The sequence below is a fragment of the Enhydra lutris genome, unplaced genomic scaffold, assembly GCF_002288905.1.
Source record: "Enhydra lutris kenyoni isolate GAN:26980312 unplaced genomic scaffold, ASM228890v2 scaffoldscaffold39, whole genome shotgun sequence".
Lineage (NCBI taxonomy): Eukaryota > Metazoa > Chordata > Mammalia > Carnivora > Mustelidae > Enhydra > Enhydra lutris.
In genome coordinates this window covers 13,955,981-13,973,632 of record NW_019154123.1, presented here as the reverse complement: position 1 = coordinate 13,973,632, position 17,652 = coordinate 13,955,981, and the positions used below count along the sequence as shown (strand labels likewise).

At 38.9% G+C, this 17,652-nt stretch overlaps 1 protein-coding gene across 1 annotated transcript in view; it reads right to left on the bottom strand.

Annotated features, from left to right (window-relative positions):
* LOC111155151 (collagen type VI alpha 6 chain) overlaps window positions 1–17,652 on the bottom strand; it is a 115,068-nt gene that overhangs the window by 73,119 nt on the left and 24,297 nt on the right. Inside the window, exons 10-19 of the mRNA XM_022515229.1 lie at window positions 17,110–17,264; window positions 14,423–14,515; window positions 13,140–13,193; window positions 11,336–11,407; window positions 11,223–11,249; window positions 10,848–10,892; window positions 10,705–10,758; window positions 9,252–9,314; window positions 4,924–4,989; window positions 3,640–3,693 (exon numbers count right to left, since the gene is read on the bottom strand). Of these exons, the coding sequence (XP_022370937.1) occupies window positions 3,640–3,693; window positions 4,924–4,989; window positions 9,252–9,314; window positions 10,705–10,758; window positions 10,848–10,892; window positions 11,223–11,249; window positions 11,336–11,407; window positions 13,140–13,193; window positions 14,423–14,515; window positions 17,110–17,264 (683 nt within the window). The remainder of the gene's footprint in view (window positions 1–3,639; window positions 3,694–4,923; window positions 4,990–9,251; window positions 9,315–10,704; window positions 10,759–10,847; window positions 10,893–11,222; window positions 11,250–11,335; window positions 11,408–13,139; window positions 13,194–14,422; window positions 14,516–17,109; window positions 17,265–17,652) is intronic.

Genomic DNA, 17,652 nt, shown 5'->3' with positions numbered 1-17,652 from the left:
CACATCTTCCTTATCCATCCATCTATTGAAGGGCATCTTGGTTCTTTCCACAGTTTGGCAACCGTGGCCATTGCTGCTATAAACATTGGGGTACAGATGGCCCTTCTTTTCACTACATCTGTATTTTTGGGGTAAACACTCAGTAGTGCAATGGCAGGGTCATAGGGAAGCTCTATTTTTAATTTCTTGAGGAATCTCCACACTGTTCTCCAAAGTGGCTGCACCAACTTGCATTCCCACCAACAGTGGAAGAGGGTTCCCCTTTCTCCACATCCTCTCCAACACATGTTGTTTCCTGTCTTGCTAATTTTGGCCATTCTAACTGGTGTAAGGTGGTATCTCAATGTGGTTTTAATTTGAATCTCCCTGATGGCTAGTGATGATGAACATTTTTTCATGTGTCTGATAGCCATTTGTATGTCTTCATTGGAGAAGTGTCTGTTCATATCTTCTGCCCATTTTTTGATATGATTGTCTGTTTTGTGTGTGTTGAGTTTCAGGAGTTCTTTATCAGGAACATGACAAGGATGCCCACTCTCACCACTCTTGTTCAACATAGTATTAGAAGTCCTAGCAACAGCAATCAGACAACAAAGAGAAATAAAAGGTATCCAAATTGGCAATGAAGAAGTCAAACTCTCTCTCTTCGCAGATGACATGATTCTTTATATGGAAAACCCAAAAGACTCCACCCCCAAACTAACAGAACTCATATAGCAATTCAGTAACGTGGCAGGATACAAAGTCAGTGTACAGAAATCAGTGGCTTTCTTATACACTAACAATGAAAATACAGAAAGGGAAATTAGAGAATCAATTCCATTTACTATAGCACCAAGAACCATAAGACACCTGGGAATAAACCTAACCAAAGAGGTAAAGGAACTGTACTCGAGGAACTACAGAACACTCGTGAAAGAAATTGAAGAAGACACAAAAAGATGGAAGACCATTCCATGCTCTTGGATCGGAAGAATAAACATTGTTAAAATGTCTATAGTGCCTAGAGCAATCTATACTTTTAATGCCATTCTGATCAAAATTCCACCAGTATTTTTCAAAGAGCTGGAGCAAATAATCCTAAAATTTGTATGGAATCAGAAGAGACCCCGAATCGCTAAGGAAATGTTGAAAAACAAAAATAAAACTGGGGGCATCACGTTACCTGATTTCAAGCTTTACTACAAAGCCGTGATCACCAAGACAGCATGGTACTGGCATAAAAACAGAAACATAGACCAGTGGAACAGAGTAGAGAGCCCAGATATAGACCCTCAACTCTATGGTCAATTAATCTTCGACAAAACAGGAAAAAATATACAGTGGAAAAAAGACAGTCTCTTCAATAAATGGTGCTGGGAAAACTGGACAGCTATATGCAGAAGAATGAAACTCGACCATTCTCTTACACCATACACAAAGATAAACTCAAAATGGATAAAAGATCTCAACGTGAGACAGGAATCCATCAGAATCCTAGAGGAGAATATAGGCAATAACCTCTTCGATATCAGCCACAGCAAGTTCTTTCAAGACATGTCTCCAAAGGCAAAGGAAACAAAAGCGAAGATGAACTTTTGGGACTTCATCAAGATCAAAAGCTTCTGCACAGCAAAGGAAACAGTCAAAAAAACAAAAGAGGCAACCCACGGAATGGGAGAAGATATTTGCAAATGACAGTACAGACAAAAGGTTGATATCCAGGACAAAAATATCTTCTTGATGAAGTGTAATAGTTGGTTCTATGAACTTCTGCTCAGAAAATACAATGCATAAAAAATGCAATATATCAAACTAGTTCTTATCTGTGCTCAATAAATAACATAAAGAATTGAGGAGGGAGGTGGAGGAAGTTGAAGAAAGCTAGATAACGAAGAATGGAAAGGAAATGCTGCAAAATGAAAAAAAGACAGGTCTAATATAGAACGTAATGCAAGTATTTAAGTGTATTTAATTAGTTATCTATTAGATAAAAATTTTGTTTTATAGTTTCTGTGCTCTACCAAGTGGTCGGCCACAGAAACTTTTTAAAAAAGTACTTATTGAGGGGCACCTGGGTGGCTCAGTGGGTTAAAGCCTCTGCCTTCAGCTCCGGTCATGATCCCAGGGTCCTGGGATCGAGCCCTGCATCGGGCTCTCTGCTCAGCAGGGAGCCTGCTTCCCCCCCCTCTCTCTGCCTGCCTCTCTGCCTACTTGTGACCTCTGTCAAATTAAAAAAAAAAAGTACTTATTGAAAAAATATGACAAAACAAATAAATTAGACCCCAAAAGGTTGCATAAACAAATGATCCAATTTCATTCTAATTTTTCCACAGTATGGGGTTCCTCAAAAAATTAAACATAGAGCTACCTTATGATCCACCAATTCCACTTCTGGGTTTATATATCCAGAGGAAATGAGAACACTAATAAAACAGGTATTGCACCCCTGTGTTCACTGCAGTATTACTTACACAAGAGCCCAAACATGGAAGCAACCTAAGCATCCACTGATGAATGAATGGATAAGGGATGTGTGAGATAGAGATAGAGATAGAGATATATAGATAGATATAGATATATAGATATCAGAATATTATTCAGCCAATAAAAAAAGGAGATCCTATCATTTGCAACAACATGGATGGACCCTGAAGGCATTATACTAAGTGAAATAAGTCAGAGAAAGACAAATGCTGTATAGTCTCATTAATATGTAGAATCTTAAAGATATTTTAAAAAACCCCAAATAACTCCAAAAACTTGACTTCTAGACACAGAGAACTTTCAGTAGTTGCCAGAAGTAAGGAGTGGTGGGTGGATGAAATGGGTAAAATGGGTCAGAAGGTACAAACTTCCAGTCATAAAATAAATTATAGGAATGTAATGTACAGCATGGAGACTATAGCTAATAATGCCATATTATATATTTGAAAGTTGCTAGGAGAATAGATCTTAAAAGTTTCAGTATAAGGAAAAATTTGTAACTACACATGGTGGTATTAACTAGATTTATTGTGGCGATTATTTCACAGCCACAGATACATATCAAATCACGTTATACACCTGAAACTAATATGTTATATATCAACTAAATCTCAATTAGTACTCTACATATATGCTTTAGGACTGAGCACAAATAAAAACTAGTTTAGTACACTGTATTTATTATGCATTGTATTGTTTGAGAAATTCATAGGATCAGCTATTATACTCCACCAAGGACATGTTTTTGTGTCCTGGAACACACACCTTTGCAAGGCAGTGAATATAGAAGAACAGAGGACTTACACTAGGACTGACTTTCCTAAGCAGTCATAAAATTCAGCAGAAGAACGGAGTCTGGGACTCAAAATGACATACTGGCTATGGCAATTAGTGTAGTGAGAAGGCCAAACTTTCACCACTCTTCCCCTAGTTGGCTGCTTTTTGTTCTCTTTGCCTAGGCTTTTCTCCTGATCAGTAACCAGCACCTTCCTGCCTCAGCTTTTCCGGGGCTTTCCACATGTGGTCCATCAGCTATGTTCTCAGAGCTTTCCCAAGTGTCCCCAAGGTAGCGAGCCCCAGCAGAACTATCCCAACCCCTCCCCACAATCAGCCATTTTTATCACAATATAGGCTACCAGAGCAGTGGGTCTCCTTGTCTAGAAGGGCTCTTACTGTCTTTCTTCTGGAGCCTGGTGTTCCAGGAGGGCCTGGCCAGCCTCTTCTACCCTGTCAAATGAACAGACAGATGGGCGACAGTAATTAGGCAGCACTGACACATTTTCTCTTCAACATCTGCTTGTGCTGCAGGGAGAGTGGATGCATACACACTAACTAGGGAGTTATCCTCCCTCTGGATGTGGATTGCTTCCACCGGTTATAAACCATATGTCTATGCAGGAATTGAGGAACTACAGGACAAAATGCTAATGACATGACTTTATCTGTTCATCACCACTGTCTAACTTGTCTTTGGGTGTAAGTTATAGAGTATCTGAATCAATCTATCTTCACTGTGTTGCCACAGTGGATAATGACGCATGCGTCTGGTATGGCTATGACTGGTTTGGATTTCTACATTCAGACTTCTTGTTCCGTTTGGCTAACCTGTGTAGATTAACAGCTGCATGTGAATAAAATCTCACAATACTCATACGTCTTCCCAAAACAGAAAATGAAGGAAAAATTGTGAGTCTATACTGAAACACGTGAGACTTACAATTACCACTTAGTAAAAATGGCAGGTAGCTTTTACCTAAGGGTTATGATGTGGCAAGGTCAGTCACTGAATTCCCATCATAACCTTCAAAAGTAGGCTATTTATCTTATTTTGTAGATGAGAAAATTGAGCTTTACAGAAAATGACCCAAGGCCACAGAGCCGGTAAGGCACAGAGCATGAGGGCCTGTCCCCAAAGTAAAGTTCTTTCCACTGCATCAGACCTCTCTCCCAGGTGAAGTCACCAAGGGAACTTCCTCATCAAGAAGATTGAGAGAAACTCATTTTCCAGATAATTACACTTTTTAAAAATTCTGAATAATAAGGTTAGATGATCACATTGTGGTTTGTGAGATTTCATGAGATTAATCCCAAGAGATTTACCTTAGTTTATAAGCTGTATAGATCTACCAGATCTTTTTTTTTTTTTAAATCATGTACTACAAATAATATGAAGTCTTCTTAGGGTACGTGACTTCTGTATCCTGGAAAGGACAACAATTTACTGGCTTGTTCTTTCCATCAGCTAGCCCTACATTTTAAGTTGGGGCTTAGATGTTTGCATTCATAAATGCTTGGTGAAGCAAGTCACCCCAAATTCAGAAGAACAAAGGAATGTTTTTTGAATCCTAGAGTAGCAGATAAGGAGGAGGAAAAAATATATTTGCTCCTAAAAATGTTTTTTTCTGTATCAAGTATGTACATCATTGCAAGTTTACTTTCAAATGTGCACATAATTACTTGTCTTCCACGTTGTCCTTTCAAGCCCTTAGGTCCTTCTATGGTATTGTCAAATCCAGGAACTCCCTAAAAAACAGAAAACAAAAACTTTGAACATCTCTCCTTAAAAATGTAACTGCAGGGGCGCCTGGGTGGCTCAGTGGTTAAAGCCTCTGCCTTCGGCTCAGGTCATGATCTCAGGGTCCTGGGATTGAGTCCCGCATCGGGCTCTCTGCTCAGCAGGGAGCCTGCCTCCTCCTCCTGTCTCTCTCTCTGCCTGCCTCTCTGCCTACTTGTGATCTGTCAAATAAATTAAAAAAAAATGTAACTGCATATAATACATTTACTCACTCCCCTTGAAAAAAAATTGACAAAGTAAGTCCAATCCATTTAAAAGCATAGATAGGTAAAAATTACAAATGGCTTACACATGATTTCTTTTTGTCCTGTGTTCTGCATTATCAGAAGAGAGAGGAGACATAAGGTGAGTTTGTCTGTGTATGTGGGCGGCGTGGGGGAGCAAGAGCTCACCATAGAAGGCATCACCAAGAGAAGCAAGGGTGACATGGTTTGTGTTTATGACAATTCTCATCCTGGGTCTGGAGGTAACCCTTCTCACTACTGCCACCCCTTCTCTTAATGTTTGCTCTTCTTTCTTGGGGTCTACACAAGTTTATACTTGAGGTTGTTAGAATTTTACTCTCCCCTACCTTTGGGAGAAGGGAGACATTTGTAATGGGTTCTACCCAAGAACATAAGTACACTGAGAAGCACTGAGGACTGTATCTGCCATCCAATCTCTTTCTTCTCTTGGACACCTGGTAGTCTTCTAGCCCCATATGTTCACTGCTACTTTTCCAGTTTTCAGAAAATTCTGGAGTCTTGAGTTTCCCCCAGTACTCCTACAAACATTCTAGCAATAACTCATTGTGGGATATTAACCTTCGCAGGCCAAACTGAAAGCTTTCTATCTTGGATAGTTAGGACCACCAATAGGGCAGTATCACCATGATGCTGGGACAATCAATTGAGCCAGTCAGTTCAGTCAATGCTCCAATAAATTGAGAGGGAACAAGAATTATCCAGTCCTGCTGAGTGCCAGCTGCTGGGCTGTTTAGCTGATAGCAGCCCAGATTAACTTCATCAATCAATAAGTAATTTGAGATCACCAACAGGGACATGTCATTGTTACAAATACTTAGAAAGATTTTTAAATAAATAGTTTCTATGCTTACAGAGTTTGTAGGCTATCAGAGAGAAAAAGATGAACCTAGAATTTACTTTATAGCTGAGATTACCAGAATTTATGTGAAAAATTCATTCTCTCCCCCGTATACCAAAGCCAAAGATTATTTTATACAATTTCTCGTTTAAGTTTAAATATTTGTTAAGTTCTCTAAGCAGGGTATACCTACATTACAATATTACAGAATTGTATTTTGGCCAAAAAAGGAAAAGATCATGCAAAGTGCAAAATTTTATTCCGCTGGATGTATAAATAACTTATTGAGGTCCAACTCCAAACTATTTAATTGAAGAGATGGCATTTAAAAAGTTACATGTTACAGAATAGAACATTCTGGTTGTTCAGTCAGTCTGAATATGATCTGTCCAGTCTTTCAAGTTCTTTCTATGCAACAGGACCAAAGAGCAAATTTATGATTCAACATGGGCTTCTAATAATGATATGGTTTAGAATGATGAACCTTACTAAATTCTGTAGCTCAAATGATCTGGTTCAGGTTTTTCCCCTGTATCACAGAGATTATATGAGATTTTTAAAAATGGGAAATTCCAAACACCCAAACTAGCTTTCACGTGATCGGAAGTTCTGTCTGAATAAGCACAGACTTTTAGGAATTTGTGCCATTCGTATGCATTCCTATGAATAATCTGATCATGTGTGGGTTCCAGTTATTCAATCAATCTTGCTCTCCCAAATTTTTCCTCAAAATAGTAACCCATAAAAACCACATATAAAAAGGCTCAGAGAATTGTCTTCATTTTGAGATGTATACTCCCAAGTGGGTGGGAAGAATTATCATGCATTAAAAAAACTATCTAAAATTAGTATCGTGACAAACAGCACATCACAAAGTTCTAGCAGGTTGAATTTTCAGCCATCTCAAAGTCATAGAACATTAAAAAGAATAAAACCATCTTACATTATTCAGATTCTTTTGAAAGTGTTAAGGAATTGCACAGATAACTTAGCAGACAATTGCGGGGGTGGGGGGTTCTGACCAAAGTGCATGGCAATTTTATAGCAATATCCCAAGGAAATTTTAGCCTTCATATATAGATGACTGAAAGGTCTTTTGAACTACTATTTATTATTTTATTATGGATAGTTTTTGGTTTTGGATTTTTTTTTTTTAAGATTTTATTTATTTATTTGACAGAGATCACAAGTAGGCGGGCGGTGGGGCGGTGGAGAAGGTTCTCCGCCAAACAGAGAGCCCGATGTGGTACTCAATCCCAGGACCCTAGGATCATGACCTGAGCTGAAGGCAGAGGCTTTAACCCGCTGAGCCACCCAGGCGCCCCAATAGTTTTTGATTTCTCATTACGTACTTTGAAGTTGTTTCAAAATTCTCAGGTCGTCAGACTATTATCAAAAAAATATCACTTAGGGGCGCCTGGGTGGCTCAGTGGGTTAAAGCCTCTGCCTTTGGCTCAGGTCATGATTCCAGGGTCCTGGGATCGAGCCCCGTATCGGGCTCTCTGCTCAACAGGGAGCCTGCTTCCTCCACTCTGTCTGCCTGCCTCTCTGCCTACTTGTGATCTCTGTCTGTCAAATAAATAAAATCTTTTTTTTAAAAAATCACTTCTTAAACAATGTAGTCTTCAAGTGCAAATTCCTCTGCTTTTAAAACAGTTATCTTCGATGTGTACCTAACATTTATATTTCTCAATCTGTTGCCCTAAATTCTTTCTCTGATCAATCCATTGTCTTTAGTAACTCCTCTTCCAGTATACAAAGTCCTGTGAGTGTCCCAGTTGCCCCACATCCATAATTCAGCAATTATTATTGTCAGCTTTTTAAAAATTTAGCCATTCTGATGTGTGTGTGTAGTACACTGCTATGGTGCGTTGCTGGTGGAAGTGTGAATTAGTACAAAGTTTTTGGAAAACTGGCTAAAAAGGCTTAAGTTTAATGAGACTGAACGAACTATTGTTACCCGAAAAACATGGATGAATTTCACAAGCATAAACTTGAGCCAAAGAAGCCAGAAACAGAAGAGTGTGTCCCATACGACTCTACTTACTTAAAGTTCAGGTCATGGGTAGAACTAATTTATGGTTTTAGGACAGTGATTATCTATGGGTGGGGCTGGTAATGATTGATGTAGACATGGGGGGGTGATTTCTGGGATGTCCTATTTCTTCACCTGGGTGCTGAGTACACAGGTACATTTACATTCATCAAGCTGTGCATTTGTAATGTGTACTTTTCTGATGTTATAGTTCAAAACTAAGTTCTAGAGGCCCAGCATGGTGATTATAGACAACAATAATATATACTTCACAGCTGCTAAGAGACTAGCTCTTAAATGTTCTCATCACAAAAAAAAAAATAATTCTGTGACACGATACAGGAGTTAGCTATCTCTACGGTGGTAATCATATTAAAATATATAAATGTTACCTAATCAATACCTTATAACACCTTAAGTTTATGCAATGTTCTATGTCAATTATATCTCAGCAGAAAAGTTTAATAAACAAACCTAAATCTTAATTCATTAAGATTTGGGAGACTTACTTTTGTGTGGGTGGGGTGACGGAAGTCCTATGGCACTGATGTTTCACTGGACCTGGCATGTCCCGTACATTGGTGTGGGTCATGCCTATTCAGCTAGGTTGTATCTCGGAGAGCGGGCACCTCTGTTTCATATCAGGTGTTGCCTGATATAGTCCTAGCTGGGCTTGGATTCAAGAAAATTAAGCTCATATTCTTAATTGAAAAAGACTCTTAGAGAATGGAAGAAAAGAGATGGCTTTGTTTCTTCCACCCTATCCATATTTTGAGGTACTCAGAGGAAAAGAATGAAGGAGACTGTAATTCCTTCACGGCTCCAAAGCATGATAATGATTCTGAATATGTATTCTCAAACAAATGCTCCAGCGATGGACAAGATCTTCTCACTGTCCCTGCTCATTCCATAGATGAAGAGGACCCAGCACAAGGGAACTGCTTTTAAAATTTGACAAGAGTTGTCCCTGTGATGGATGATCTGAACTCAGGATTGCTACTGTACTATCATAAAGTGGGGTTCTCTCCTTATAAGAAGCTGATGGGAACCAAGCCCTGTTTAGCTCACAGCCCACACAGCCCCAACACTTACAGGGTCTCCTCGCAGGCCCTTTGCACCTGAGTCACCAGGAACCCCTCGCTTTCCTGGGCTGCCCTAAAGATAATACAGATCAGAAGAAGGACAAGACAAGAATTTTTAATAACATTAGTAAAAGCAAAAGCAAAATTAGCAAAATTATCTTCTCCCTGATTTGAATAATTAAATTTTTTCTAGTAGAGTTATTTTTTAAGCTGGACAACCAAAAAAATGGTTTCAGGCATCATATAAATAATCTAAGAGTGACCTCAATTATTTACCACAGTGATGAAATCTCTGTTCCAGATATATTTGTTGTCTTAGTTTTTACAGCTACTTTATAAACTAGGTATTATTTGTATCTTTTTTAAAATTTAAAAAAATTTAAAAAAAATTTCTATTCAGTGTACCAGAATTTATTGTTTATGCACCACACCCAGTGTTCCATGCAATATTGTGCCCTCCATAATACCCACCACCAGGTTCACCCAACTTCCCACCCCCCGCCCCTTCAAAACCCTCAGATTGTTTTTCAGAGTCCATAGTCTCTCATGGTTCATCTCACCCTCCAACTTCCCTCAACTCCCTTTTCCTTTCCATCTCCCCATGTCTTCCGTGTTATCTCTTATGCTCCACAAATAAGTGAAACCATATGATAACTGTATCTTTAATGAAGCAGCTGTGATTCAGAGACGTTATCCATTTTCTTCAAGGTGGTTGTATCCGCTAGAAATTGGGTTTCTGACTCAGGTGTTCACTCTCCAAAGGCAGACAAAGTGGATGATGACAGTATGGCTGCCGTCAGTTTCTATTCTAGATGGGAATGAGTGGCATACACTTTCAATGTGCCACCCCACACTACAGACTCTTATTAACACCCCGCTACCATTCTTAGTGTGGTAGCTGCTTTTCATTAATGGCCCTAATTCTTTACTTCTGTATCTATGCCCTTTGCCATGTGACTCTGTAATGCTTTCCAGCTGTGGTGGGTCATGAATCCCTAAGCCCCGAGTTTGGCCATGACTTAATCTGACCAACAGATGGAAGTGTTGCTGTGAGAGTTTCAAGTCTAAGCCTTAAGAGACCTTGAGAGAACCTGTGTGTTTCTACTTGTTCCCTTGTGCATCTGCCATGGCCATGAAAAGGTGAAGGCCAACATAGCTAGACAGGGCTTTCTGGTCCTAGGAGGAAGATAAGAGACATGTGGAATAAAGCCACCAGCCAACCTACAGATAGATGAGCCAAGGTCAGCCACGCTCAGCCTAGACCAGGGATCTGGGCTGCAAACCTTAGATACACAGGAAAGAAATGTTTATTGCTGTATGCAGTTGAGGTTTTGTGATTGATTGTCACAAAGCAGTTTTGTGGCACTCGCTGACTGATATGCTTAGGGTAGCTGTTCTACTCTGTTGGTCACACCTCTAACTGAAAGGACATTTTTCTTGCAGTCTCTTTATTGAATCCCTACCTGGGATCCTTCATCACCCTTTTCTCCTTTTTCTCCAGGAAGACCACTCTCACCCTAAAAAACAGAAACATAAACTCAAATTTCCATCTCCTTGATGAGAAATAGCTCAGAAGGGCCTTTCTGGGACAAAGAAAAGGCTCTACCTGTTCTCCATTTAATCCACCAATTCCACTTTCTCCAACTTCTCCCTGAAAAGACAGATGTGAGCAGAATAGAGTGTATTACACATTTATGTGGAAAGAAGTCAGACACCTGACAAGTCTAGTTTTGTCTTCCATATGCAGCCTAGTCCTGAGTAATAACAAAGATGGCCGAATAATAGAAATTGTGAATAAATAATACACCCTGCCTGCAATAAAAGACAAGAATAAGCAAAATCTAATGGCTGGCAATAAAGGCAGATCAAGAGAAATTTCATTTGCATGATCTGTTGGTCAGTAGTTGGTCAGTAGTTTCAAAAAATAAAAATATTTCTAGGTAACAGATGGGCAGATAAATGGATATGATTGGTACCATACCTCCTGTCCATTTAGTCCCCTGTTTCCCTGAAAATAGAAAGGACAGTAGTGGTTAGTGTAAGAAAGTGGAAATGATGTTGGGAGGACTTCACAATGCCTTATGCAGCTCTTACCTTAGGACCTTTGGCACCATAGCATCCCTTAGTGCCTTGCTCTCCCACTGGGCCACTGGCTCCTCGGTCTCCCTGAGAAAGGGAACATACCTGGATGAGCTTTTTCCATTGTACTCTGGATTCTTAGAAATTTTACAAGTTTTGTGTTGGAAAAAATGCATAACTGCTCGTGGTTTACAATCCAGAATTCATGCTTATTAAACCTGAGAATGGAAGTAAATTAGAACTACTCTGATGACAGACCTTTGCTTTGGATCCCACCTGGATACTGCCCTAGGAAGGGTGCTACCTAAATAAAGCATACATACAAACAAGTGGCAGCTGAAACGTATTGTCAAAATTTCAGGCGATATCCCAGAAACAGATAATGAAGAATTGGTGAGGTCCCAAAGAAGGACGTTCTAGATCTAATGAAGGACATTCTTAGATCTAATAAAGATCTAAGCATGATTTCTAATCCAATAAACCATTTTCCTTCTTTTTCTGTCTTTAACCAAATGTCATTCCTACAATCCTTTTCTTGGTAACCCCACTAGTCTGTGGGGTTCCAGACCGCTGGAAACAAAGAGGTCATCTTCTGCTTCTCTCTCCCCAGGTCACAATTAAATACATTCATCCTCCTTAACCACTCATATGGCCCCCAACTAAAATTAGGACTGCTTTGTGTTGTGCCTTGTGTTGCGCCAACTACTGCAAGACTTCTACCTGTAACCCCTGCCTTATTAGCATCAATACATCGCCTGAGTATGCTCTAAATCCATGCCCCCATCATTTTTTACTCCTGTGCTTAATATCATTCAATGACTGCCCATCAACTGGAAGACACCAAATCTTCTGTAGGATAGTTAAGATTCCCTATAATCTGGGTCTTGCTTGCCACATAACTTCCTCACTGTGTCCTGGGTTCCAATCAGGTTGGCTAGGTGCCATTCTACACATATACACACAAATTCTGACTCAGTCATATCCTTGAACACATTGTTCTCTCTCTAATAACATGTTCTCTCCCACAAACTTTGCCTGCAGAAATATCTGTTTGTCCTTCATATGTCTGCCCAAACATTACCCCTTGTTCGTAGCCTTCCTTTCCCAAGCCTCAACTGCTACCAAGGCTCTTAAGTATTTGTTCTGCTGTGCTTTGCCATGATTCACCTGATTGTACCATTGGAACAATCCTTATGTATAGCAACTAGAAACAAGGTTGTCTCATTTGCCTCTCCACTAGTCTGAAATTACCTGAGATAGGAATCACATTTTTTCTTTTATTTTTTTTATTTCTAGAGTCTAGCACTGTGCCTGAAACATGGTAGAATGCTTTAATATATATTTGTTAGATGAATACATGAATGGAGAAGTTCATTTATTATGGTAAATGGTAAGATGCTCAATATATAATTGTTAAATGAATACACAGATGGAAGGAAGAAAGGAAGAAGGATGAATGGGTGGACGGATGGATGGATGGATGTGAAAAAGAGTAGAGGTCCTTGATAAATAATGTGGGGGTTGGTTTACCTGTGTAAAATGGATCAGGAAGGGGGAAATGGCAGTGATTTGAGTCCCCTGGTGAAGAAAATAACTTCCACATTAAGTTCATTGAGCAGTGTTGGTGAACAGCCAAAGAGGAGACAGTAGGTTAATAAACCATTATTGACCACCAGAAGCAAAGCCCAATGAGAATTAGAAAAGACCTCAGATTTTGCACATGAATTCTTTTTTGTTTCCTTCTGAGTTGACATAAATGATTTCCTATTTTAGATATGTTCTCAGGAATAAATAGAGGCTTAAAAAAACCTTGACTTACAGCAATGCCTTCCTCTCCCAGATAACCCTCACTGCCTTTAAAACCTGGGGATCCCTGGAAATAAGAAAACGAAGACTGCATTAGCACTCCACAGACCAAAAACCAAAGGTAGTCAAGCAAAAAATCTTTCATTATAGTTTTACTTTATGTAGAATTACAGGAGTTTGGAAAAAAAAATCCTATCTCCACAACCTAGGCTGCATTTATACACATAAAAATAAATGTAGTTTTGAAACAAGTATCCAGATAACTCAAGGGTGTGTGCAATGTGTGGGTCATAATGCTGTCCATAACTCTCTCTGGGGTTATATATAGAGCTAGAATATTTTTTTCTCAGACAAACCTTCCAGTGAACACAGCTATATTTGCCCTTGACAGACTAGAATTATCCTCTTTTTATTAAAAAAAAATCTTTTTTAGGATTTATGCTACACATAGAAAAACAGACCACACACATTTCTTTTCATTCTTTCTGAGCCCAGCTTTAAATATAAAAAATCTACCATTCTCCTTACATCAAGTGGAAGGATTCAGGAAATAGTCTGAAAATTTTCTTCAGAGACATGAGCATGTTGATTTGGGAGTTATGGTGCTATCTACAAATTATTCACAAATCAAACACACATGTAAACAAGCAGTATTGAAATTATTAAACACACCCATAGTATGTCTGTACCTATTTTAGCATTTCCTAAAGCCCCAAATCATATTTTTTTATAAGAGTATATATATTTTTTTTGTTTAGGAGATATATAAATCTATTGTTGGCTACTGTTTTATGACTGGCAATTTTGAGCATATTATCTGTAACATTTCCGGTCTGGCTAAAGCTGACTGAAACATTGCCACATCTTTTGTGAGGATAGGGTGAGCTGATCTAATTTGCTTATCAGCAGACTACCCAAAACATTCCCTACTTCATTTAAATGACTCTGCAGTCATTAAAAGTGGAAATTGAAATGACATTGGTATTCAGGAGGTTTTCATTATTCAACACCGAGATCACAGTTGATTTCTTGGGTTGTTGTCATCACTGCTGGAACACTAGATAATCAAGAATCTTGGCAGTTGTTCCTCCGGACACTTGAACTGAAAGCTTTTGAGAAGACTCCCATTTAGAATGCCAAGGGAAAGCCAGGACTATCTAATTATCATGGAGAATAAGTAGTTACCTCAGAGGCTCTATCTAGAAGTGAAAATTATCCTTTGTTTCTACCTAAACCAATGTCTGAAAGACATACAACATTCAAATAAAGTGAACTGTCAATCTTAACTAAAATCACCTTTTTCCCCGGTGGTCCAGGATCCCCCATTATGCCATCCCCTCCAATGCACTTGCAGAATAAACAGCAGCATGTCCTTTCAGCAACATTAACCTTGGGGAAGAGTAAGAAATTCATGACATTGGGTGGCAATGCTTCCCAAATCCCACATACACACTCAACAGTGTCATTCAGGCTTCTTCCACAGTTTCAGAAACCTGTTCCCCATTAAAGTAACTGTGCTCCAGATACAGTGCGTGAGACATTCTTCAGCTGCTATCCTTCCTTCTATGGTCTGCATTCTCTACCCTATGAGGACTTCAGAGTCAACTCAAAGAAGCTGAATTTTCCAATTTAAATTTTATGTAGTTAACATGCAGTACAATATTGGTTTCTGGAGTAGAATTCAGTGGTTCTCACAACACCCAGCTCTCATCCTAAGAAGTTCCCTTCTTAATCCCATCACCATCGAACTTATTCTCTACCTCCCTCCCTCAACCCTCAGTTTGTTTTCTATTGTTGAGTCTCTTATGGCTTGTTTCCTCAAAGGTTTTTGTATTCTCAAAATGCTAACCTAATCTACTAATACAATTCTCAAAATGCTAATCTAATCTACTAATCTACTACTGTGGTCTCTTGTTCCCACCCCATCCCAGCATTGACCATGGTGTTGCTGCTCACCTTATATATATAATTCTGCCCCCAATATTTTGTTCAATAAAATGAATGCCGTTTTCTCCCTTCCCTGTTTCATGAAATCTTTGTATGCTAGAGAATTTAAACAGTGCCTGATGTCATAGTGCTTGAAATGGAGTCCAATGGTAAACACTTCCAGAAAAGTTTGTGTGACAGGATTTTAAAAACACCAATTACACACTCAACATTTCCAAACCCTTGCTATAGAGGATGGGGAATGGGGAAAAGATTCCCCTTTATACCCTGGCCGAAAAACCATATTATGTATTGAAAAATATCAGTGAATTTTATCCGGAACCTAGTCATCTTCTGAAAAAATTGACATATTCCACTACATTTCTACAATTAACCCACAAGTTTTATTTTTAGGAAAATCCAGTTTGCATTAAACACCATGCTTGCCCTTGGTGGGGTAGAATCAATCTTTGTGTTGAAAAGTTTCCCATCAAAATTCTGGTATGATGGGGCACCTGGGTAGCTCAGTGGGTTAAGCCTCTGCCTTTGGCTCAAGTCATGATCTCAGAGTCCTAGGATTGAGCCCTGCATCAGGTTCTCTGCTCAGTGGGGAGCCTGGTTCCTCCAACCCTCTCTGTGCCTGCCTCTCTGCCTACTTGTGATCTCTTTCTCTCTGTCAAATAAATAAATAAAATCTTTTAAAAAATATTCTAGTGTGATGAAAAGTGGAAATCTTTTGCTATAATAATCACCTAGCAATTGTACTTGTGTTTATTATATAATGTTACTTTTCAGCCATTAGAAAAAAATTTTCCCCTGAAAATGTCAGAAAAACCAATAAAACTTGAAATGTGTGAAATCAGATAACAAACTGGATTCTGTGATTTTCTATTAGATAATACCAATTTTCTTTGGATCAATAACACCCTACAGCATTAGGTCTTTTACTATTAATGTTAAAATTGATCTAAAATTAAGGTTTTTTATTTTTATTATTTTTTTTTTTACACCATATTGCACTGATGTGATATTGAAACACTGACAGGCTTGTTTTGAAGAATTAACTTCCTCCCTCTATGAATTACCAAGACAGATTTCAAAGACAGGAAAACAAAAATAGTAGGAAAAAAAGATCTTTTGTAAAAAAGACACCGTCTTCCCATGTAGAAAGCAATTCCATCAGAACTTCCATATTCTTGAAATAATTATTTTTACATGATTACCACTGAACAATGGTGTTTAAACATCTCTTTACATACAAATTCTACAGGTGAAAAATAGGAGCTAGCATGTTATTGGAAAGTGTCTTGATGTGCTGATTATAGAAGTTATAAATCATAAGCAAATGGGAGATTATTAGCCAGTTACGAAGGTGAAATTGGTGCCACATAACCTGCTAACCCTTCACCCCTCTAGTTTGAATCCTTGTATGCTTCTGAAAGAAATGGGACTGGATGCATCCATGTAGACATCTGGTTCTAAAGAGAGTTCACAAGGCAAACATTGCAGTCAAGACTTTTACAAAGCTTTGGATCACGCACACAGTACAGCACAGGGGGTCAATCATCATGCTGCTCTGCTCTTCCTCCAACATCGGGGCAGGGGCCTCTTCCTTTGGTTGAACTCCAAGTGCAGTAAGCTCTCCTTTACCAGCCGTGTTGCCCGGAAAATACATGTCTTAAACGCGAAAATTATACTCACTGCGGTGAGCTGTGACACTTAGGACCCACGAGGGATGTGAAAACCAGCAGGCTGAGGGAACAGTGGATTCACCCTGTCATTACATTCCGTGACTGCAGTTTGGGCATGATTGTAGGTGCTATTAATTTCTTTCCTTTTTTGCCAAGTAGAGTAACTAAACATGCTTCGATGTATCTCTACTGTATTACCTTATTTTTTTTCAAAACACCCTCTTCTTTAGGCTGTTCACTAATTCAGAAGCCTTTTTTCACACTCAAGTGAACAAAAATTAGTTCAGATTTGTCAGCATAAATATTAAATCTATATACAAAACAATCAGAAAATTGAAAATCATGAGACTTTTCTAAGTCACTTACCAGTTGTTTTGACAGTCGGCTCCCAAGGTCCCTCATTCCAATAGTGAGCTGGGTTCTGTACTCAAACCCTTTCCCGAATTCAATGTAGAGAAGATCAGCCAGGTCACTGGAATCGGTGGCTCCATCCAGAGCAATGGTTACGAGGGCATTCAGGCCTATCCAACACAGTTTACAGTTCTCCAGGTGAGGTGGGTTTGGCTATTTTAATCTTTTTGCCTATGTATCTACATTGTTATTCTGGGAAACCAGTTGCAAGATGAACACTCATTTCATTGTCTACTTCTCCCAACCATGCAATGTAAAACTGATGAGTGACAAGACTATCTTCAGAGAACAAATGGAATTCCATTTTCAAAGTTAATTAGATTGGAAGCAGGGGGATATTACAACAGAAATTACAGCTCCTGGATGATTTGAAGTGAGATATAATGATTTAAAAAGGGTCCATAGAGTATACTAAGATGCAGAGAAACTGATATATCAAGAAAGGAAATGTTTTAAATTTTTGCTATTCAAAGGGGGATCCTTGGACAGCAGCACTTA